Below are 22596 nucleotides of genomic sequence, written 5' to 3' on the forward strand. Positions count from 1 at the left end.
CTCCACACCTGGACATTCCCCTTTCTCCACACCTGGACATCCCCTTCTCCACACCTGGACATTCCCCTGCTGCCTGCCAGGGGGTTTCCACCCTCATTCCTGACCCTCAAATCCATGGGATGCAGCAGCAGCTCCTCCGTGCCCTCCCTGCCCCGCTCAGCTCAGCTTGGCAAGGAAAAAGTGACCTGTTAAACCAAAACTAACGCTGGTGGCAGCCAGAGCAGCCGCCATCCCTCACCCGTGGCAGGGCTGGGACAGGGCCCTACGGATACACTGCTGCTGTCCTTGTGAGGAGCTGCTCTCCTGCAGGAGAGAAGGCTCCCCGTGCTGGGAGCGCTTCCCAAACCCACTGTGGGCATCGTGACAGCCTGGCCCCATTAACCCCATTAACCAGCTCTAGGGGCAGTGCGCTGTGCCAGCCAGGGAGCTCTCCTCAGCAGCCTGTCCTGAGACAGGTGAGAAGATGAAGAATGGCCCGGCCTTGATTTGCCTTTGCCTCGTGAGGTCTGATGGGTGTTGGAAACCTCTGGGTTGCTCTTCCCCCTAAGAAGGCTTGAGGATTCCTCCAGAGGAGCCTCAGGCTCTGCCCATGTCCAAGGAACCAGGTCTACATCCAACCCCTGGCGTGTTCCATGGATGTCAAAAACTCCCACGGGCACCCAAATGTTGGCATGCAGCCCTGGGGCAATGCCAGCTATGGGAACCAGCAGGACAAGCACAGACCCCGTGCTCAAAGATTATGGATTTAGGGAAAGGAGAGAACTAAGAGCAAACCCTCCCCAGTAAGCAGGGGGGTTAAATGGAACTTCATGTTCAAGAGGGCAGCACATAGGGAAGAATTCCGGGAATCAGGACGTCAGGAATTCCAGCTCCTCTGCCTCCCTGTGGATTTCAAGGGAGTAGGGGAGCACTGGTACCCATCTCCTTGCTGGAGTAATTCCCAGCCAGCACCAAGAGGGTCTGGCTGGCCCTCCACAGACATTCCCCTTTCCCCTGGGGTTGTCTGTAGGCAATTTGGCTGTTTGGTGGGTAAAGAGCAGTAACTGGGACTTCCCTGCATCCTGCTGCCTTCAGGCTCTGTTCTGTAACAGAGAAGTTGTTCCATTCAGGAGCACTTCCGCACAAACACCGAGCACATTTTACTCCTTTCATCTGTGAAGAGGTGAGTTCGTCATCCCAATAAAGCCTTGCCCAGCCTTGGGCTGCTGTTCCCATCACCAGCCCCACCCTGACAGCAGTGCTGGTGGTGTCAGTGGTTTCTCTGCTGCCTGGGAGTGCTTTCGAAGTGCAGAAATAATAGAAAAGTACATCAAGAAATAACTACAGCTGGGCAGGAACGAGCTTGTCAAAGCACCAGGGCACCGTGCACAAAGCCAGCAGCCACAGCATTGGTCCCGTGTGCTCTATAAAAGCCAGGGAAGGAGTCCAGGAGCAGAGCAGTGCAAGCAGAGAGTGAGGAATTTGGGAGAGCTGCTGGCAGGGGATTTCATTCCCTGCCCAGAACACAGCGAGGCCCCCACTCACATTCCCTGGCTGCAGCAGGATGACTCCAACCCTCCCTAATGAGGGTTCCGTGCCTCTGGCACTGAGCTGGGACCTCTGGGAGCTGGGATTAGGGCACAGGCACTGCTGAACACCAGCCAGAGGAGGTGATGGGGGAGAAAACTGGAATTCAAACCCAGCAGCCAGGGCTCTCTGTGCAATGAGGAGCAAGACTGGATCAGAACAAGGGGTTTTTCCATGTATTCTAAAAATATTCTCTTGCCTCTTTCCAAACATGGGCACCTGGAGCCTGTCCCTGGCTGCATTTTAGGTTTGTTTTGTGGTTGTCATCAACCACTTGAAAGTCTCCTGTCTTCACAAGCCCATCCATGAGGAAGAGGTGATGGGAATGTCCCTTCTCAGGGCACACCAAGCCCAAAGAGCAAAGCAAGGCCCAGAGCAGCTGGGCAGAGCTGTCCATCCTGTGTGTGATGATTTCCTGGCTTTCCCTGGCTGCCCTGGACAGCTCAGTTGGAGGAGGGGCCACAAGGCCAAGTGCTGGGTCCTGCACTTGGGTCACAACAACCCCATGGAATGCTCCAGGCTGGGCCAGAGGGGCTGGAAAGCTGGAAAAGGCCCTGGGGGTGCTGGTGCCAATGGCTGGACATGAGCCCAGGGGTGTCCAGGTGGCCAAAAAGGCCAGTGGCACCTGGGCTGTGCCAGGACCAGGGCAGGGATTTCCCCCCTGTGCTGGCACTGCTGAAGCACCTTGAGTGCTGTGTTCAATTTTGGGCTTCTCATGACGAAAAACCCTGAGGGGCTGGAGCGTGTCCAGGGCAGGGAACGGAGCTGGGAAGGGGCTGGAGCCCCAGGAGCGGCTGAGGGAGCTGGAAAGGGGCTCAGGCTGGAGCAAAGGAGGCTCAGGGGGGACCTTGTGGCTCTGCACAAGTCCCTGACAGGAGGGGGCAGCCGGGGGGGTCGGGCTCTGCTGCCAGGGAACAGGGCCAGGAGGAGAGGGAACGGCCTCAGGCTGGGCCAGGGGGGGTTTAGATTGGAAATTAGGAAAAATTTCTTCACTGAAAGGGTTGTCCAGCAGTGGTGGAACCCCCATCCCTGGAAGTGTCCAAAAAGTGTGGATGTGGCACTTAGGACATGGTTTAGTGGTGACCATGGTGGTGGTGCTGGGGTTATAACTGGGCTTTTCCAGCCATAACCATCCTAGGATTGCCTGGGGGAACCTTCAAGGCCTTTGCAAACAAATCTCCACAGTGCCCCAACACCACACATGGCTCTGACATTCAGATGTGGGGAGGCCAAGAGAGACTCATGAACTGGCTTTATTGAGTCACAGCACGAATCCTCACTGATGAGCTTAGCAAAAAGTAAAATTAAATAAAACAAGTGCTAAAAATCCCAACTCCATCTGGTTTTTAATTGCTGCTCTCACCTCGTTTGACAATTATTCTGCAAGCATTCACTTGGAAAGGTTCTTAATAAATCTGATTTGGCTTAAGCATAGAAAACCTAAAAGAGTTTGGAAAAGTGACTCATGTACCATGGATACTCCTGGGAATTGTCATGGGAGGGCCTGAGGGTCATCAGGGAGCACTTCTTGATTTCCCACTCATTCCCAGTTGACCAGGATGAGTCGGAGGGATTCACACAAGGTCGATAATTGCTATTAAAGAACTTTAGAGACAACCAAGTTCAAACTGAAAGAGGGGAAGTTTAGGTCTGAGAGTGGGAAGAAATGTTCCCCATGACGGTGGGCAGGCCCTGGCACAGGGTGCCCAGAGCAGCTGGGGCTGCCCCTGGATCCCTGGCAGTGCCCAAGGCCAGGCTGGACACTGGGGCTGGGAGCAGCCTGGGACAGTGGGAGGTGTCCCTGCCCATGGGACAAAGATGAGTTTTGAGGTCAGTTCCAGCCCAACCCAACCCAACCCATTCTACGATTCCAACTTCACGAAGAGTTTCAAAGAAATACACGGATAACCCCAAATATCCCTGTGAGAGCATTTAAAGGGATCAAAAGCCACAGTGAGGGAGAGGAGTTCCTGAAATATTAGGAAGGATTGAGATGGGCTGGTTTGGAAGCCCTGGAAGGTCAGGTGGGTTGTTTGGGAATGTCCCAGCAGGGTTAGAGTAAGGACAGGAGGGTTCTAATGAGAGCCCAGGAGCACTCCTGAGCTGCTCCAGGTGGGAGCACACGCCTGGCGCTGTCTGACCACCCTCTTGTCCCCGCAGTGCACGCCCAGAAGCAGAACCGCCAGACGTGCGTGCGCAAGAGCCTCATCTGCGCCTTCGCCATGGCCTTCATCATCAGCGTGATGCTGATCGCGGCCAACCAGATCCTGCGCAGCGGCATGGAGTAGTGCTGGCACGGCACGGAAGAGTCCTGGCAGCGGGATGGCGGCCATGCATGCGCACCCCGGGAGAGCTCCCGCCCCGATCCCACGGCACCGACACGCGGGCACAGCCGGCGCCTGCAGCAGGAGCCTGAGCCAGCAGCGTGTCCTGTGAACCAACCACATCCTTTTGGCAGGGACATCAAAGGGCTGTTCTAATGCTTTAAAGGTTTTGTTTCCTAATGCAATAATCCCATATCCAGGAGTCCCGAATTATTGCTTCGAAACAGCAATGGCAACGCGGAGGAGACTGGGATCCGGCGCTCTGCGGTTTGAAGGAGGCCCAGCCTCGTGACTTGTCCTTATCCCAGGGCCCACTGACTATCCCACGGAGCTCCCGCCGGGCCCACATTCCCAGGAAGTTGATCGTAGCATTGCCACAAGCAAGTCCCATTCCTTTTGTTCCACGTGTTCCAGCTTCACTTTCCGTTTCCCTTATGACCATGCCATGGAGTTTACGGCATTAGAGGGGAGCTAGAGCATCCTTGTACAGTATTTTCTGAGGAAAAAAGGGGAGAATTTTCCAGCACCATACAAAATGTCTATTTTTTGCTTCATCAGCTCCACCTTTGACACGAGACTGTGGGGTAGCAGGAGTCTGTTGGCCATTTTTTTCCGACTGCGAATCAGGGCTTGAGGAGCACCCCCCGCTTTCCCACCTGGGCATTGCTGAACTTGTGCAAAGTCTTCCAAGGGACTCTGCCACCACCAGCGCCAGCTAAACCTCCCTCTCCTTGGGCCTCTCTGCGTATTCAACATTTGCTCTCCAGCAGTTTTACCCTTCTTCTATATTCTTCTACATTCAAGAATTTTTTCCCAGGTGAAAATCCTGAGGGAAGCTCTTCCTGAGCTTTCCTCTCCTCTCCTTGCCTGCACAACTTTAATTTATTCCGTTTCATGTGGCCTGGTTATGATCTGCAGCGAAACCTCCATGGCAGACGTCGTCCTGTGGGGGAGGTTTTATTTTCACCCACATGGTGAAGGGTGGATTTGACCAGCCAACTTCTCCATTGCCTCCCAGGATCCATCCCACCACCCCCATCCCATGGGCAGGCTCCACAGGGGGCCGGCGGAAAAGCCGAGCGCAGCAGGAGAAGAAGGAACCAAACCTGAGCCCACCCCCGTGCATTTGAAGTGTGTCAGACTTCCAGATCCGGGGAGCGTTGGGTGTTTTTCCTGGAATACATTTTAAGGAGCAGCAAGGAGAAGAGGGAATGATGCAGAGCAGGGACACCACACGGGAAGCGCAAGGAGCCAGGATTACTTGGGAAGGTGGTTTTCCTTTGAAACTTGACACAAATCCATGCATTTCCCTCTGGATGGACTGTGCCCCTGGGTGCCACACCAGGACAGAGGTGACCTCCTGCCCTCCTGGGAGGGGTTTCCCAGCTGGTGATCATGGAGTGCTCCAAGGGAGCTCCGTGGAGGCACTCGGGTGTTGGAGTGGGGTGGCTGTGCTGGGAGAGCCCCAGACACGCCAAGGAACGCTGAGATCTTGCTCCTGGACGTGGAGGTGACTGTTCCGTGTTCCCTGTGCCACAGGAGGGGCAGGATGGCTCCCCAAGGGGCTGCACACCCCCAGCTTCCCTCATCCCACACTGCAGCCATTGACTGACACTGGATGCATCCCGAACACTCGTTCCAGGGCTTTCTTTTCTACCAGTCTGAGTGACAACATTTACCTGTATTTTTAGCAGCCTAATTTAAAAATCTGCTGCTCGTTTGTCCTGTCTCCCACCACCCCTTTAAACCCAAGCCACTTTTAGGTGTCTCAGTCTCCCACCTCCACTTTTTCCTGCCATTTTCCCGGGGTCCCCTCCATCCCAAAGACAACACCTTTTCCACAGCAGCTGAGTTGGTTTTTTCTGCCTTTCCCAAACACACAACTACTGCATTTCTGTTCTGCTGTGACCAATAGAGGTGAGCTGCAGAATATTCCATAAAAAAAAAATGATTCAGTCTCCCAGAAGATGGAGAGATTTCCATTTGCTGTAGAGCAGCAGCAGAATATCTGTGGGATATTCTGGTGGGGGATTCTCGGTGCTGGGGAGCCCAGGCACATTTTCTGTGCTGAACATTGCAGATAATGAGCTTGGAGATAATTTTAAGGAAATTCATCCCCACGTTTAGGTCTCAGGGGTCTGTGAAAAGGTGGCAGCAGTGGGAAAAAGTCTAAATGTTCCTTGCCACCGAGGAATACTCATTTTGTCCCTGGGTTTGTGCTGGAGTGAGCGTGGGCAGATGGAGGTGGAGGGGAGGGATGGGGGGAGCATGGGGCAGAGCGGTGCCTCCGCTGAGCCCAAACCCACAGCCCCAAACCGGGCATTTCCCCACATTCCCTCACCCATGTGCCACAAACCCCCAGCAGAGTCCAGGCCCAGCAGCCACCTCATGGACGATGATTGTCTGCATTCCGTGGAGCTTTCTGGAAGGCTCCACAATTCCCCCATGCATGCTCCACAATCCCTTGTAAATAGAGCCATCCTCCCCTCGCAGCTCCATCTGTAAAACCAAACCTGTAATTAATATATTGGTAAAAGCCATAGCCCGGTGTCAGTAGAGTTCATTGCACAACTCCCCACTGATTTTACTGGGTACAGGATTTTGGGGGCTTTGGGTGTGATTTTTCTGTAGGGAACCTCATTTTTCCATGATGAATCAGGGTCATGTCTTGCCAGAGGTCTCCTTTCCCTTCCTAGAGCAGCCTTGCTCCCTCTCCAGGCGTTGTGAAGAGATCCCTTCTTTACTCAGTGACTCCTGGCAATGCAGGATGGATCAGGCCAAGTGATTCCATCCTTTCCTTCCCCACTACTTTCCCATCCTTCCCATCCAGCAGCACTGGATGTCTCCTACCTCCCTCCCTGGCTCCATTTATGTAACATCCATTTATCTCCTTTTTTTTTTTTCCTTCTACACAAGAGGGAAAAATAGGGCTTTTTGCTGCTTTTACAGACAGGAGGTAAAAATAGAGCAGTAAAATTCTGATTGGAACCTGATGGCAAAAGCTGAGGGGGGAGAAAGCAGAAGAATCAAAGACACAAAAATAAAAACCCCACATCCCATACTTTAAGGAAAAAAAAACCCTATTTAAGTGCTAATTAACATACTTTAAAAAATACCCAGACTGCAGCAGAGCTGTCAGAAAAAGCTCTAAACTTCTGCTCTTGCCAGTTCCAGGAGGATTGAAGTGTCTTTTCAGCCCTGCAGCTCTGGAGGAACAGGAGATTGCCATGGCAACCCCGGCTGTTCGTGACATGGGTGCCACTGTGGCGGAGCACACACGATCCCAGACTTCCAGGGATGCGCAAACAGCTCCCAGCAGTGGGACAGGGGCTTTGCTCATGGATTAGGAAATTATTAGGAATTCGTGAGCAGCTCTGTTGGCTTGGCCACAAAAAACTGTGTGCAATTAAGGGGACTGACGTGCAGGGAAGGCTTCAGGAGGGACGTGATGATTTCAGGCCGAGAGAGGCTTCGGTTTCATTCAGGAGGGAGTGAAATCCACTCAGCCTGAGCACTGCCTGTCCTGGGCTTGCTGAGGACACTTTGGAAAGGTTCTCCATGTGGGGTTCGAGCTCTGGTGGGAAAGATTTGGGTTCCTGCTCCTGCAAGGCTGTGCCCCTGCTCACCACTGACCTTGGCTTCAGCCACTGGCTCTAGCAGGGAGCCTGATTCCCTGCTCCTGGAGAAGCCAGCAGAAGGAACAGAGGCTCATCAATGCTGAAATAATTTGGAGGCCGTGGGGAAGAGAATTCCAGCAAAAGCTGCTGAGAGAACACTGCTCACCTGCCAGAGCCAAAGGCATTCCTTACGGGCAGCCTTGAGGAAACCAGAGCTGGGGAGTGTCCAGGCAGGACAGGTGCAGTGGCTTAGTCCTGTGCGGGGCCAGGAGCTGACTTGAGGTCCCTGTGGGTTCCTTCCAACTCAGGGCATTCCATGGTGGTGGTGCTGGTGGCCCTGGAGAGCCAGATCCTGCTGACAGGCAGTGATACCTGGAGGTGTGTCACCTCCTGTGCCACCCACGGGAGCCTGGCCCCTCCACGACTGCACCACTGGGAAGGAATTCCTGATCAGAAGCAATGTCAACATAATTGAAAGATCGAAACGAGGGAGGCTTGGCTTTGGCAGGACGGTGTTCCCATGCTGCGGGAAGTGATATGGAATTAAAGAGTTCCCAAAATCATTCCCTTCCTGCTTGATGGGCACCCCCAGATCCCCCAGTCACCGTCAGCACCTGGGACAGCGATCACAGACCCAGGTCCAGGGTGAGCAGGAGGGTGGCAGGGAGCAGCACTCCCAGCTCCTGTCCCTGCTCCCCGGTGAGCCAGAGCTGAATATCTGGGTGTAATCCAGGTAATTTGAGAGATTCCATCCCGGTTATCCAGAGGTTTCACCTGTTGGACGTGTGCTGGAAGGGCTGGATGCTGGCTGCTTTAATTCCAGCAGCTTTGTAAAAAAGAGATGTCCATAGGAACCCATCTTTTTGAGCTGGGGCCAAGTAAAGAGAGGTTTTAAATCCAGAACTAAGGTAGGAAGCAAGAAGCCAAGGTAGAAAACATTCCCAAGGACGCCACTCTGGATGGCTGGAATCTGTTTGGGTGAGCCAAGTACCCACTGGACCTTTTTTCCATGGAAAGCGTCAGAATATTTTGTCCCAAAACCCCACTCCGCATCCTCCTGCCTGGTGCAGAAGAGTGAAACATCTCCCGGGCCACCCCCGGCACTGGGAGGGGCTCCAGGTGACTGGGAGGGGCTCTGTTCCTGGCGAGGGCCCTGGGACAAGGGGACTCTCCGCTGTTCCCATGGAAAACTCGTTCCCTGCACGTGCTGGGAGCTGCCAGGGCTGTCACCACCCCGAGGTGACAGGAGCACAGCCCCCCTGGATCAGCGAGGGGAGAAGCAGTGGGAGGAATTACATTAAAATCTCTGAGAATTAAGTCCCTCATTTCATCCACCCCTGTAATCCATGATTTAGTTCCTGCTTTATGGATGAGCGTTTGAAAGAAGAAAAACCAACCCTTCTAAAATGAGAATCTGATGAAGTGTCTTTTTTTCTTGGCTCTGAATCACGCTTTCATTCCACTGATGAAGATGTACAGAACTTGCTGGGTTTCAATCCATTATTTTACCCTCCTGTGCTCTGACAGTGCAATTACGTTTCCCTGGCATCACTTAAAACCTGTTCCTTTCCCAGGAATTTAATGCAGAAAACAAAAAGTTTCACCACATTTCCATCTCTTTATGTTGTTGGCTGCTATCAGGACTGGGTCTATGTTTCTCCAGTCCAAGAAGGACATTTTAGGCAGCTCTAGGAAGTGCAGAAGCTTCACCAAGCACAAGATGGGCAGCAGATCTAACACCATTTTAGTTGGAAGTGTGCTCCCCTTACACCTTCCCAGCAGCAAAAGCCTGGAAAGCTGCTGTAATTTGGCATCTTCACTACAAAATAATTGCAGCCCCAGAAGAGGGGGAAAGGAGAAAAAAAGGAATCCTCTGGATCCAGAGCTCAGTACTTGACAATCAGATGATGAAAGTACCACAGGACATTTTTATTTTCTGTCAAGACAGACCAAAACACTTCGTAGCCTTGAAAACCATTGCTAAATGAAATTGCCACTTTCCCCCCAGTTACCTTCCCCAGCTGTTCCTGGCCTGTCTCTGCCAGCATCCCAAACCAGCAGCTGGATTTACCCCCTTTAGGTGAGGTCCATGTTCCCTTTCTCAGCTGCTCCTGTGTCTCCATCAGCCAACCAGGAGACGTCAGGAAGCTCTGAGGTGGCTCCAGGAGCCCCCCTCTGGTGCCACCAGCACTTGGGCACGTCCTGCCCCTGCTGGGGGCAGCTCCAAAGGGTGCAGGTGATGGTTTTGACATCGATCCTCACATTCCTGCCTCTATCCCCACCGCAGCAGCCCGAGGATGGGGTCACAGTCCTGAGCTTCTCTCCCAGAGCAGCCAAAGCTCCTTCAGCCCCTACAGCAGCTCCTGTTCCTCAGATTTATCTGGGCTGGGGCAGGAAGGGAGAGCAGGGCTCCAGGGTCAGTCAGAAATAACTCGTTAGAGTTAATTGGCTTCAAGTGGAATAAGCCCGGGATCCAGCCTGTTGCCATTTAATCCATAGCAGGATCTAAGGAATCAACGCCTCCTGATTCATCTCTAGGAAGTTCTCCACTAATCCCTGTGTCTCCTTTTTGTCACCATTTCATGTTTCCCAGCCATTTACTGTTCATTTGTAAACTCACCGGGTTTTTTTGGCTCGTTAACGAAAGACATGGCTTTTTAATTAAAGACAAAAATTCACAAAGTCAGCAGCATAATAGTAAAAAAAAAAAAAAAAAATTCCAACAAAAAACCTTTGTATAAAATACTGTAAATATTAATATAAATTAACTGGGCATGCACCTGAAATAAATCCTATGTTACTGCAAGTTATCCGAGTGTATAAAGGAGTGTATAAAGGAAATCTGAATGCCATATGTATCAGCTGTTCCCTCTAACCAAACTCTACTGTAAATATATAATCTGTATAAAAATATTTTAATTTTATCATTATTTATGCAATAGAAATAAAGGTTTTTTTCTTTTGATGAAGCTTTTTTCCCTCTTTTGAAGCACTGATATTTATTCATGCCCAAGTACAAGAGCAAAAGCAAGATTTGCATAAAATATTAGGACAGGGACCCTTTATTCCTTCTGAGAGACTCATGAACACTGGGGGGGTTATTTTGCTTTGAAAATAGATTTGCATATTTAAAAGGCCGTTACTACAGACAGAGCTCCTGGCTGGAGAAATGGGATCAGCAATTCCAGATGCACAGGAAGCCAGAGGGAGGGATTGAACTTCTCCTCTGGAAGGCAAAGCCACAACTGGCCAGATCTCGGAGAGAAAGGTCAACACTTGCTTAAAAAGCCCTTTTTTATCCCTCCAGAGAGCCAGGGGCTGATCCCTGAGCTCAGGTGGGCTTGGGGCAGGGTTACTGCTGGGAGAAGGATGTTGCGCCCAGCTTTAATCCTGACTCTGGTACTGCCAAGGCCTGACAGCTGCTCTGTGATGATTAGGGAGAGCCCTTTGTCCCTTAACAAACCCAGATCTCTTCATCTCCCTGGAGCCCTTCCTCCACGGGTGCCAGCCCAGCCCGGCCTGCTGGACAAGGGGATGGTGAGGTCCATGACTGACACCACAATTCCTGCCCCTGGGGCCTAAATTCAATTTGAAAGGGGAAGAGTTGATGCTGGAAATCAGCTTCCCCCATGTGGGTCCGAGTCACAGTGGCAGGACAAGGCTGGACAGGGCTTGGAGCAGCCTGGGATAAGGGAAGGTGTCCCTGCCCATGGAATAAAGTGAACTTTAAGGTCCTTTCCAGCCCAAACCATTCTGGGATCTTGTGACAGGTTGGGTCTGAGCAATTCCATGCAATCCCTGCAATCCAGGCAGGGAATGCCACAGGGCAGAAAGCACTGCAGGAAATCCATGTTTACCAAGCTTGTAAGTCCAAACCAAGGCACTGCACACTCTCAGTGACCTCCCATGTAACTGGAGAGCTTTCCAATGAATGGCTCAGGAATGAGCCCGGATTCATCACAGGAATGAATCAAAAGTACTCAAGGAATTCCTGTATATTTACCATAGAATGAGTAACTGAAGGAATTCCTGGCTGGAAGGAGGAGCCTGCACCCCACACTTGTCCTTTGGAAGCTGTTCTATGCAGGTCAGCGTGTTCAGTGTCCTCAGCGAAAAGCCAGGTTTGTACCTTGAGTTTCAGCCACCAGAGCTGTCCAGAAACTGAAATTTGCTGCTGCCACAGATCCTCTGCCCCCCCCAGAGAGGTGAGCACAGCTCAGTTCGACAGCAGCAGGGGATCAGCCCTGCCTGCAGGAGAAAAGCAGCTTTAGGAGAGAAGAACACCCCACATCTGGCCTGAGGGCAAACTGCTGTGTCCCTCCAGAACCATCCCACGAACACAGCCCTAGTCCCAGCTCCACCAAAGCCTGCTTAGCTCCCTTGTTACTTTAACACTCTCCATTAATGAAGGATTGAATGGTTAATTTAATGCTCTCCATTAATGGAGAAATGAAGATGAAAACACCCCCCAAAAGCCTCCATCCTTCAGCTGTGCCCCATCAGGGTTACGGGGGCTGCTGCTGCTGCTGCTGTGGGACCAGGCACCGAGGATGGGCAGGAGCCACGGCACAGGTCTGACCCAGCTCCCAGGGAGTCAGTGGAAGCATTCCCAGACTTTGTGGGATTTGGATTAGGTCATCACACAGCACAGCACTTCACACCCTGGCTCCTTGCTTTGTTTAAAAGGAGTCTGGCCAAGGCCTGGGATTTAATTACAGAAATCCAAGTCCTGAGGAAAAGAAATAAACCTTTCCTTACCCTGAGTGAAATTCAGGCACAGTCCCACCTAAAACCTCTGGCTGTGGCTGGCCTTCCCAAGTCCAAACCTGAAGCAGGGTCTTGGTTTGACCCCACACCTTTCCCCAGGCAGGTTCAGGCTGACCCAGAGACCCCCCAGCCCTGGGCTGATCGCAGCGTGGGCCGCAGGAAAGGGACTGGGATTGTGTCCCTGTGCCCCTGTGCTCAGGTGAGACCCCACCTGCAGAGCTGCCCCAGCCCTGGCCCAGCCCAGGGAGGAGCTGGAGCTGCTGGAGGAGCTCAGAGGAGGCTCCAGGGTGATCCGAGGGATGGGGCAGCTCTGCTGGGAGGAGAGGCTGGGAGAGCTGGGATTGTTCACCTGGAGAGGAGAAGCTTTGGGGTGACCTCACTGTGGCCTTGCAGGACCTGAAGGAGCTAACAGGAAAGATGGAGAGAGACTTTGGAAAGGGATGGAGGGACAGGACAAGGGGGAATGGGATCAAACAGACAGAGGGTGGTTTTAGGTTGGATATTGGGAAGGAATTGTTCCCTGAGAGGGTGGGCAGGCCCTGGCACAGGGTGCCCAGAGCAGCTGGGGCTGCCCCTGGATCCCTGGCAGTGCCCAAGGCCAGGCTGGATGGGGCTGGGAGCAGCCTGGGACAGTGGGAGGTGTCCCTGCCCATGGCGGGGGTGGGATGGGATGGGCTTTAAGGTCCCTTCCACCCCAAACCCTTCTGGGACTCTGTGGCCCTGCAGCTGCCTTTGTTGCTGTGATCTCACCCGCTCCACTCCGCTCTTTCCTGATTACCATCTCTAGGAAGTGTTTGCTAATGCAAATCCAGAGCAGTAATTTATTTGGGACGAGCCAGTTAATCCTGGCAAGGCTCTCCCGTGTAAGTATAGACTAATATCATCTTGTTTTAATTGCTTCTTTCAGAGTTCCTCAACAAATCAAAAACATTTTAATTAAAAAATTCACCAAGAGTATCTTCCGGATCTTTTCCCATTTGTTCTTCCTCCTACCAAAATTATCAGGACAATTGTGAAGTTCTAAAGAAAGTAATTACAGCAGATGTTGATCTCTGCTGTAGCACCAGCCTTGCTGAATGCTGCACATCAGCCCCCTGACTTTACTTTTTTTGCAGCTTTCTGAAACAGAAATTTCCATCCCTGGTGTTCCCTCAGACACGAAGCTGGCTGTGTAGGAGCTGGGATGATTTCATTCCAGCTTTCAGCCAGATGCTAAGGCTTGGGGAAATTTGGAAGGGAGAAGGGGGAAGAAAAGAAGAGATAGAATGAAGGAACTGCCAGGGCTACAGGGATTCGGGCACAGAATAGTAAGGGATGGCTGGAAGATGTTTTATTTCACTCTGATACTGTTCCTGGGCAGAAAGGCCCTGCTCCACCATCACCTCCCCAAAAGGGAAGATGATAAATCCACTGGAAGTGGCAGTATCAGGCTGAGGATGCCAAGTGCCACTCCTGGCACACTGCAATAAATCTCTTTTAACCCTAATTACTGCCTAAATTTCCCCTTGCCTATAATGACCTGCTTTGGAACAAGCTGTCAGAAATAACTGCCCACGCAGTGACAGAGAGCTGAGATAATCACAGGAGTGCCACTGCCAACAGGAGATAAACCCAAGTGCCAGCACAGGGCCCACAACCTGGGGCAGGATGCTGGGGGGCCAGGAAAGCTGATTTTCAGCACCCTCAGAGTGCTCAGGGCTGCAGAACTATCGAAGGAGCAGAGTCCCCCAGCCACTGGACAAGAAAAATATCATCCCTTTGTTGGTGGTGAAACGCCTCTGGGTCTGAGCTAAAACTACAAACACAAAGGGATGAAACTCAGGGAGCTGTGACCTTGTGCAGCTGAAGTTGTGCAGCTCCAGCTCTTCTTTCTCTGTATCTTGAGTTTCACAACAAATTCAGGTTTCTGCCTTCAGTCCATCAGTTCTCAGCCTCTGTCCTTCTGAAGGCATCGAGCTGGACCTGCCAGGGAGCTCTGTCTGCGCTGGAGACTTTGGGCAAATCCCCAGCAGGAGCAGGAATGGGCCCCACATGGTTGGTTTTGAGAAATCAAGGAATGTAGAGTCCCAGATTGGTTTGGATAGGAAGGGATCCTAAAGCCCATCCAGTGCCACCCCTGCCATGGGCAGGGACACCTCCCACTGTCCCAGGCTGCTCCCAGCCCCAATGTCCAGCCTGGCCTTGGGCACTGCCAGGGATCCAGGGGCAGCCCCAGCTGCTCTGGGCACCCTGTGCCAGGGCCTGCCCACCCTCCCAGGGAACAATTCCTTCCCAATATCCCATCCATTGCCACCCTCTGGCACTGGGAAGCCATTCCCTGTGTCCTGTCATCACAGCTGGGACAGCAGCAGCTGAATTTCACACACACAAATTGTAGGGGAAGAGCACAAACACTGCAAACACCCAGCACCGGGGTCACCCTGAGCTGGGGCCACCCCCGCGTAGTGAGGGGTGACACGGACAAAGCTCCAGCGATGTCTCCACTCCTGGCCCTGCTCCAGGGCCAAAGCAGAGATCCCAGAGGCACCTTAGCCCCAGGCAGAACACGATGCCACCGAGCCACTTCCAAATCCAGCAAGTCCCAGTTCACAGAGTGTTTCACAGCAAAGCTCCAGAACATCCTGAAGTGAATGAAAGGTGTCACCTGGAGGGGCTGAGAGCCCCCAGGCTGGTACGAGCAGTGCTGGTGTAAGAAGGGTAATCACTGCATGTGAGGCAGGAAAGCTCTCAAGTGATTGCTGTTTGCAGAGGCTGATTAAACAGAAATTAATCTCATCTGCATGCTCAGTGAGAAATGTGGATGGAATAGCAAGAGCATCCTTCCCTGTGGCCTTTGGGGAGCTCATCCCCGGCCTGGCATGTCCCACACATGGAGCTATGGAGCTTCCAGGCTGGCACCAGCACCTCTGGCATCTGCAGATCATTGAAATTAAACTTCCAGAGAGGTGGTTTCAGATGGAGAATGAACAAGGAACTCATCAGCCTCAGGGGGAAGGACACAGTTCCCTGTTGCCACATGCCAGTTCCTGCTGCTCATCTTCATCACACTCAGCTTCTCCAAGTGCTTCTCCAGCTTGGGATGGGATGGGATGGGATGGGATGGGATGGGATGGGATGGGATGGAACAGAACAGAATAGTTCAGTTTATTTCAGCTGAAGTGACCTGCAATGATCATTTAGTGCAGCTGTGACCACTTCGGGGCTGATCAAAAATTAAAGCCGATTTTCAAGGGCAATTTCCAAACTTTCCTTAAACATTGATTCCATAAACACTGGGGCATCGAGCACCTCTCTGAGCAGATCAAGTGATCAGCCTGTCCCAGTGTCTGACCACCCTTTTGGCACAGAAATCCTTCCTCAGGTTCCTGGCAATGCCCTGAGGCCTCCACGAGCCCTTGCCATGAAGTTCCCAGACGCACCATGAGTGGTGCATTCTCCAGGCACCCTGGCTCTCATTAAGAAGAGATTTCTTCATCTTGTCCCTCCCTGTACGAGGGGACAGAGCCTCATTTCTAAATCTGAGTTATCATCCAGAGCCCCCTGGGCTGGCACCGTGTCCCTGTCACAGTCTGTGCCCGGGGAGCAGCAGGGGTGGGAGCAGCAGGGGTGGGAGCAGCTCTGAGCATCCTGCACGTGGGAGGTGTCTGGAAAACCTGGGGGTTTCTCCTGCCTCGCTCAGGATGGGTCTGCTGACCTTGGGCTGAAACCAAGCCTTGCTCTGGGCAGGGACAACTGGTTTCCTGAATTCAATGGCCAGGAATGGCACTCACACCCCCCAAGATACTTCTTTATCAGGATGCCAGGATCCAGCATTATCACAGACCCCAGGATGCAGCATTTTTTCTCATCCTTTCCAAGGGAGCCTTTCTGAGCACAAGCAGGAGCTGGCAATGCTGTGAACAGACGGATCCAGGGAGACGCGTGAAGAACCCAGTGACCAAAGCTCTGGGATCTGAGGGAGAGGGGATGCTGTTTCCTACCACACTGTGTGAGCTCCCACTGTGCTGGTGCCAATTTTAGTGTCTTCTCTCACTTTGAACCGGAGAGAACCTAAAAGCCTGAAAAATACTGAAAATGGGAATTGCTTCTTATGGTGAAAGAAATCTCCAAGTACCAGGAACAGGCTCCAGCTCAGGACCTGTCAACACAGACCTGCCAAAATTAAATCTGTTTGAAAGTGCATAACCCACACTTTAATCCTGAAGATCTACAACATGCTGCTTGGAATATTTATTATTTCTTATACTCCATTTCCGAGAGGATTTTTAAAATCAATTATTTCCTGTCCTATTCACGTGGAGAGCAATCACCAGGTTCACTCCCTCTTGAAGAAATTCACCTTGCATGTGTTTTAAAATTATTGTCCCCTGCAAGGAGGAAACCCAAGCATCAGTTCAGAGGGGAGAAGGGAAGAAATGAGAGGGAGAGACTGGGATAAAACTGAAAAACTGTTGAGGACATGGATTTGCTTGTGCTGGTCTCAGTAAGAGGCTCAGAGAAAGATGTGGTACATGGGGGTGCTCCGGAGTATTGGCATTTCTTGGGTGTTGGGGAGGATGAAACAGGAAAACCTTGGAAATATGATTGCCTGACAAAAGATTTTGGGAATATGAAAACTACAGGCAACATCGAAATGAAAGCCACTTTTGAAATACCAGGTCTTAGTTACTGAACAACTAGAAAACAATGGTATGGCCACTGAAGATAATCCCCTCTTGATTGAACAATACCCTCTGCTTGCAGGCAGGTCCAAGGGTCAGAGCAGACCCTACTAGCTCAGCAGAAGGGGTCCAAAGAGTAGTTTTTAGAAGTTAAGATGTAACACTCTATGGTAATATAAGAACTCTTATAGGCTGTATGTAAATGCTATAGGATTTGTATCTTGTATTAGATTGGTTAGTGACAATTAGAATATTCAGTACAGAAGATGATTTATTGTATTGTAACCAGGACTTCAGACACTTCTATTCATTCTCACTTCCATTCTCTCTCTTTTTCTCTATTCCTCTCTTCCACTTCTACTCTTACTTCCACTCTTGCTCTTACACCCTCTCTCTCTCTCTCACCTGTTTACTCTCTTGGGCCTGCTCAGAGCTGAGTCAGGCAGCTCTGAGCAGTGCCCCTATACCCACGCCTTTACAATAAACCGACTGTGTCCCAAGACCTGCCTATAGAGATCTCCCCATCCGTCCATCTGTCACCGTCACGTCCAAACTCACCCGTAACCTACACTTGGGAAAGCAGTTTCAGTGCTGCCCTGGTGAATGGCGTAAAGCATTCAGGGTATGTCGGGCAGGGAGCTGGAGTTCAGTTCATAATTGCAATTACTGCAGCATTTTCAAACGAAGCAGAGTCAGCGTCTGTAGATACAAAAATGCTGCTAGCGAGGATTTCCTTGCTATTTTCTAAGCCCGTGAGAGACTTTTCTCTCTCACAGAAGAGGCAGCAGAGTTCTGTAAATAACCAAACACCTGCAACCTTGAAAAGTCTTGTTTATGGTATAGTAGAAAATATTTTGACAATGGATGTTTTAGGATTTTAGCCAATCACCCCAAGGGGTGGCTGGTCCTTTGTCCAAATAGATTATGAAGAAAAAAGTCTGTAAAAGAGTTTGTAAAATAATTAAATAAATCAATCTTGCTTCACAATTCCTGCCTGCTGGATCTTCTCTCCTCCTCCTCCCTACGGCTGCAGGACACGGTGATGTACCCTAGGGCTCAGGCCTGCGGTAATAAGCGTCCATGAATAAAGACTCCTCTGTGGAGAAGCTGGAGAAGATAAAACCATTTCAGGTGATCAGGAAATGGGAAGGGACCTGCAGTTAAACACCATCTCCTTTACCAGCCTTGCTGAACTACAGCAGAACCTCTGAGAGGAGCAGCAGCAAAGGCAAAGGCAAAGCTGAGGCACCTCCCCCTGACAGAACCAGGGCCCCAAAAATCCCCTCAGCGATCAGCACTTGGGGATTGTCTCCTAAGAGCTCCAGGTTGCCATCCAGGTGATTTCTCCAGAGAATCCGGTGCCCAGCAGGAGCTCCCACGTGGGATGGCTCCGGGAGGATGTGAGGCTTGCTGAGCCCCAGAGGTCACTGTCCACTGCCGCTGTGTGACACAGGGGCTGCCGGTGCTGGCACAGGGCAAACCAGATCCACCCAAGGAAGAGGTGCTGGAAGGCCCAAAGAGCACTGATGCCTTGAGGTGGCCCCCTAAAAACAGAGGCTAGACAAGAATCAGAGAATAAAGATAGGTGTTTATCCAGTTGTTTTCATTCTCCTTTTATTAAAATAAAACGGGTGAGGTGTTGGGGTCCCTCCCCTGCCATGGAGCCCTGGGAGAGGGGCCCTGAGGGCACAGGCACGGGGTTTCCCTGCCCCTGCTCAGCCTCGTTCCCATTGGTTGGTTTGTGTTCCCTGCGCGGGCAGAAGGACCCTTGGTCCCGTGACTGGAACAGTTCCTGGGCAGAGCCCCGGCCATGCGGCTGGAGAAATAAACATCTCTGAAACAGCTATCAGGAATCTGTCTGTCCATATATATTTCCTTTCCACGGGACTCCTGGTTTGGTATATGCATGTTGCAGTATCCCCACTACAACAGTCACTGTCCACTGCCACTGTGTGACACAGGGGCTGCCGGTGCTGGCACAGGGCAAACCAGATCCACCCAAGGGAGAGGTGCTGGAAGGCCCAAAGAGCACTGATGCCTTGAGGTGGCCCCCTAAAAACAGAGGCTAGACAAGAATCAGAGAATAAAGATAGGTGTTTATTTGAAGGGCCCTCAAAGGCACGCCCTGGGCAGGCCAAAGGCTCCACCCAAGATGGACCCTGGGTCACAGGTTCCTCACACTTCTATAAGTTTGGTCCATTTGCATATCAGGGTTAATTCTCCAGTTATAACCTCAGTTAATGATGTAATCACCCCAAGTTTGCCCCTCCTCTTCAGAGGCTTTTAGTTCACACATTTTGAGCCTGGGACAATCCAGGTGTCCTTGGAGAGCAAACCTGGAGAGGGTTTGTTATGTCTGACCAGCACGAGAGAGCAGCAGCTGACAGGGCACACGGAACTTCAGAGTGACACAGCCGGCAGTGCAGGATTTGAAAAACATACAAGTTAAAACCCAAGGCACCAGCACAGCTCCTGCTCTCCTGTGACCTCCCAGACAAAGGGCTCGGGGTTTGGGAAGGGGCAGGTGAACTCACCAGGTGCATGTCTGGCCATGCAGGTGGTGCTGAAGGTTTGTGCTCCCAGCACCAGGGATCAACCCTTGGATCTGCTGGGGGTTGATGCCTCCACCTGACCTCATCCCACAGGCAAAACCAGGGAGTGTGTAGGGCTCAGGAGGGATGGGGAAATCCCTGCCCAGCAGCCTCTGACAGGAGCTCCAGTGGCCCCTCTCAGTGCCCTCCCTGGCACGGCAGCTGCTGGACACCACCATGGCTACAGAGATGGTTTTCCCTCTGCTTTCCTTCTGCATTCCCAGGCCGTGCCAGGCACTCCAGAGGGGCTGTGGAAGCTCTGGCTGGGCAGGACCAAGCAAGGGGCACCTCTGGTGTGTGTCCATGTGTCCACACAGGAGAGTCCGAGTGTTCACCAGGGAATCAGTGACTATTCCGCTCATCCCAGCCCCCACCCAGGGCCTTGGCCCCGCACACCTGGGCACGCCGGGCACTCAGGGACATTGCTCTGTTGTCACTGGGAGCTGCCCACCAGCAAACCACCACCCCCAGGTGCTCATCACCCCTGGGGAATGGATCTTTGGAATCCAGATGCTCTCACAGAGCAGCCTGTGATGTGCCCTGGCCCCTGTGATGATCCTGGGGACGTGTCACAATGGGGCTGCTCCAAGGGGCCCCAGCCGGTCCCGTTGTCCCTGTGCAGCCTGGGCGAGCAGTGAGTGCACACCTGCCCTCTCCCCCTGCTCCCAGGCCTGGGCCCTTGTGGGAACACCTGGGTCAGGGGCCGTGGCTACTCAGGGGCACTGGGACAGGCCTTGCCCCCTGCCAGCTGCCTGGGCCCTCCGATTCCTGCCCTGTATCCCCGTGGCTCCCATCCCTGATCCCCCAGCGCCAGCTCCCTCCATCCCAGCCCCACCCAAGCCCTCTGTTGCTCATCCCACAGGCCACGTTCACAACTCTTGTGCTCTGGTGTGTGCAAAGCCTCCTCCAGTACCCACAGCCAGTCGGGGATGGGCTGGACGAGGCCACCCGTGAGCAGATGCAGCAGTGGGAGGAATTCCTGAACCAGCAGATGGCTCGGCTGCTGCAGGAGCTGGAGCAGGAGGCCCTGGAGCAGAGATTCGGGACCTGGGGAGCCCTGCTCTGGACTGCCATGCACCAGTGGATGTTCTGGGCTGCTGCTGGAGTGCTGCTCCTTCTCCTGGGGCTGTGGTTTTGCCTCGGGGAAAGGAGGAGCAGCAGAGCTTGGGAGAGCTCGAGCAGCTCTGGAGAGAGCCCCAACAGCTCTGAGGAGAAATCCAGCAGCAGCTCAGCGGACGAAGAAGAAGAGGACAGCGATTTCGATGACCTGAGGCGGCTTTTAGAGGAGCACCTCGACTGGGTTCTCCTGGACTGAGCCGAGGCCGTGCCATCGCCACCAGCCCCATGGACACCTTCACCACTGCCTTCAGCCATGCCCCTTGCCAGGAGCCGGGAACAGAGACTCCCATTTCCCCCCGGACACTGCCTGCCCTCCCTTTCGGGAGACTGCCCTCCCTCTGGGAGCTGGACTCTGCAGACAGTTCTGGGATAGTTCTGGGGTAGTTCTGGGATGGTTCTGGGATGGTTCTGTCTATAGTTCTGGGATGGTTTTGTCTATAGTTCTGGGATAGTTCTGGGATAGTTTTGTCTGTAGTTTTGTCCATAAGTTGCACTCAATGCTGCTGTTGAGTAGTTGAGGATGGGGCAGAGGCTCCCAGCTGCTCGGCTGCCCCAGAGCTGGGGGCATTTTGCCCCAGAGCTGATGCTCTGCTGGGTTCTGGTTCCACTGCTTGTTTATCCAGGGCTCCCCCACTGCTCCGTGCTCCTGCCTTGGGGCAGTTGGGGTCATTTGTCCTTCCCAAGAGCTGTGCACACGTGGAGCAGACGAGCCCGGCCGGACCCTGCGTGTCCTGAGGAGCCGAACTCCTCCTTGTCCTGCAGCTCTGGCAGGGCTGGGCCCTTCCCCAGGCCTTGTCCTGCTCCTTGGGCTCTGCTGGCCCCTCTGGAAGAGGAGCAGAGACAAGGGGCTGGAGTAGGGAGTGCTGAAGGAAGGAGGAGGAAGGAAGTGAAGAAGATCCTCAAGAGGACAGAGATTTTGCCATGGTTTCTGAAAGCAATCTCACAGGAGGGGATCTCCATGAGCACAGCACCCATGGGTGTCACAGGTTACAATGTAAGGTGTAACCAAAAGTGTGTATTCTATCGCCAGCTGCTAAAACCAGCTGGGGCAGGGTTCTTTGTCTCTCCAGTGACACATCCCTGATAACTCCCTCCGGAGGGAAATCTTCTGTTACTGAGCCATCCAGCCTCACTGCGTGACTCTCAAAATTACATCATCCCACTGTGAGATGCTCCACCCAGGGGGAGGAACCAAGCATTCCATCCTGGATGTAATCTGAGGTTTGGAACACCACAGTCAGCCCTGACCTACTGGATTCCCGGAGGACAAGAGCTACATAACCACCCCTGGACCTTCAGAGGAGACCAGACCCTTCTACAGGATCACTGCTTCAACAGAACCGTATCTATCACTTCAAAGAGGACTGCAGCCACCCCTTAATTGGACTGCTGCCACCACCCAACAGGGTGTTGGGTTGTACCCTGACTCTGTCAGTGTTTCTGTTGCATTTATTTTAATTTTCCTGTTAAATTGTATTTCTGACTTGGAATCTCTCACTGGTTTGCTTTCAAACTAGTACAATGGGTCATGCTCCCCAATTTATTTCTGACCAGGGTTCAAGGGAGGCAGAAGGGTGGGGACGATGTCCAGGCAGAAGGGTGGGGACGACGTGTTTTGCTTGGTGGGGCTGGCTGTGCTCTGGCCCCTCTGACATCCTGGGGATGTGTCCCAGTGGGGGCAGCTCTGAAGGGCCCCAGCAGGTCCCGCTGTCCCTGTAGCCCGTGCCAGTGGTGAGTGCTGGGGCAGGAACCCAGGCAGAAATCCCTTCACTGGGTTTGTTACTGCTTCAGTTTCACCAGTGCCGCCCTTCCAAAGGAAGAATTAAATTAACATTTAATTCTTGTTAAACTTAGCTTAGGGGACCCTGACATCCTGATGCCCTCACAATAACTGATGGAGACGTCCTTCACACGCTTGCAGAGGGAGCTCAGTGCTCTTTGTACTCTCACC

At 52.6% G+C, this 22596-nt stretch overlaps 1 protein-coding gene across 3 annotated transcripts in view; it reads left to right on the plus strand.

Moving 5' to 3' along the window:
- The window catches only part of CALN1 (calneuron 1), a 125209-nt gene extending 114733 nt beyond the window's left edge, over positions 1–10476 (plus strand). For all 3 annotated transcript variants that reach the window (XM_042025868.1, XM_042025867.1, XM_042025866.1), the window contains exon 6: positions 3727–10476. In XM_042025868.1, coding sequence (XP_041881802.1) covers positions 3727–3854 — 128 coding nt within the window. In that variant the 3' untranslated portion in view covers positions 3855–10476. The remainder of the gene's footprint in view (positions 1–3726) is intronic.
- Positions 10477–22596: the final 12120 nt, after the last annotated feature.

Source organism: Corvus kubaryi, unplaced genomic scaffold, assembly GCF_017639235.1.
Source record: "Corvus kubaryi isolate FWS band 111438036 unplaced genomic scaffold, C.kubaryi_AGA036_p1.0 37284, whole genome shotgun sequence".
NCBI lineage: Eukaryota > Metazoa > Chordata > Aves > Passeriformes > Corvidae > Corvus > Corvus kubaryi.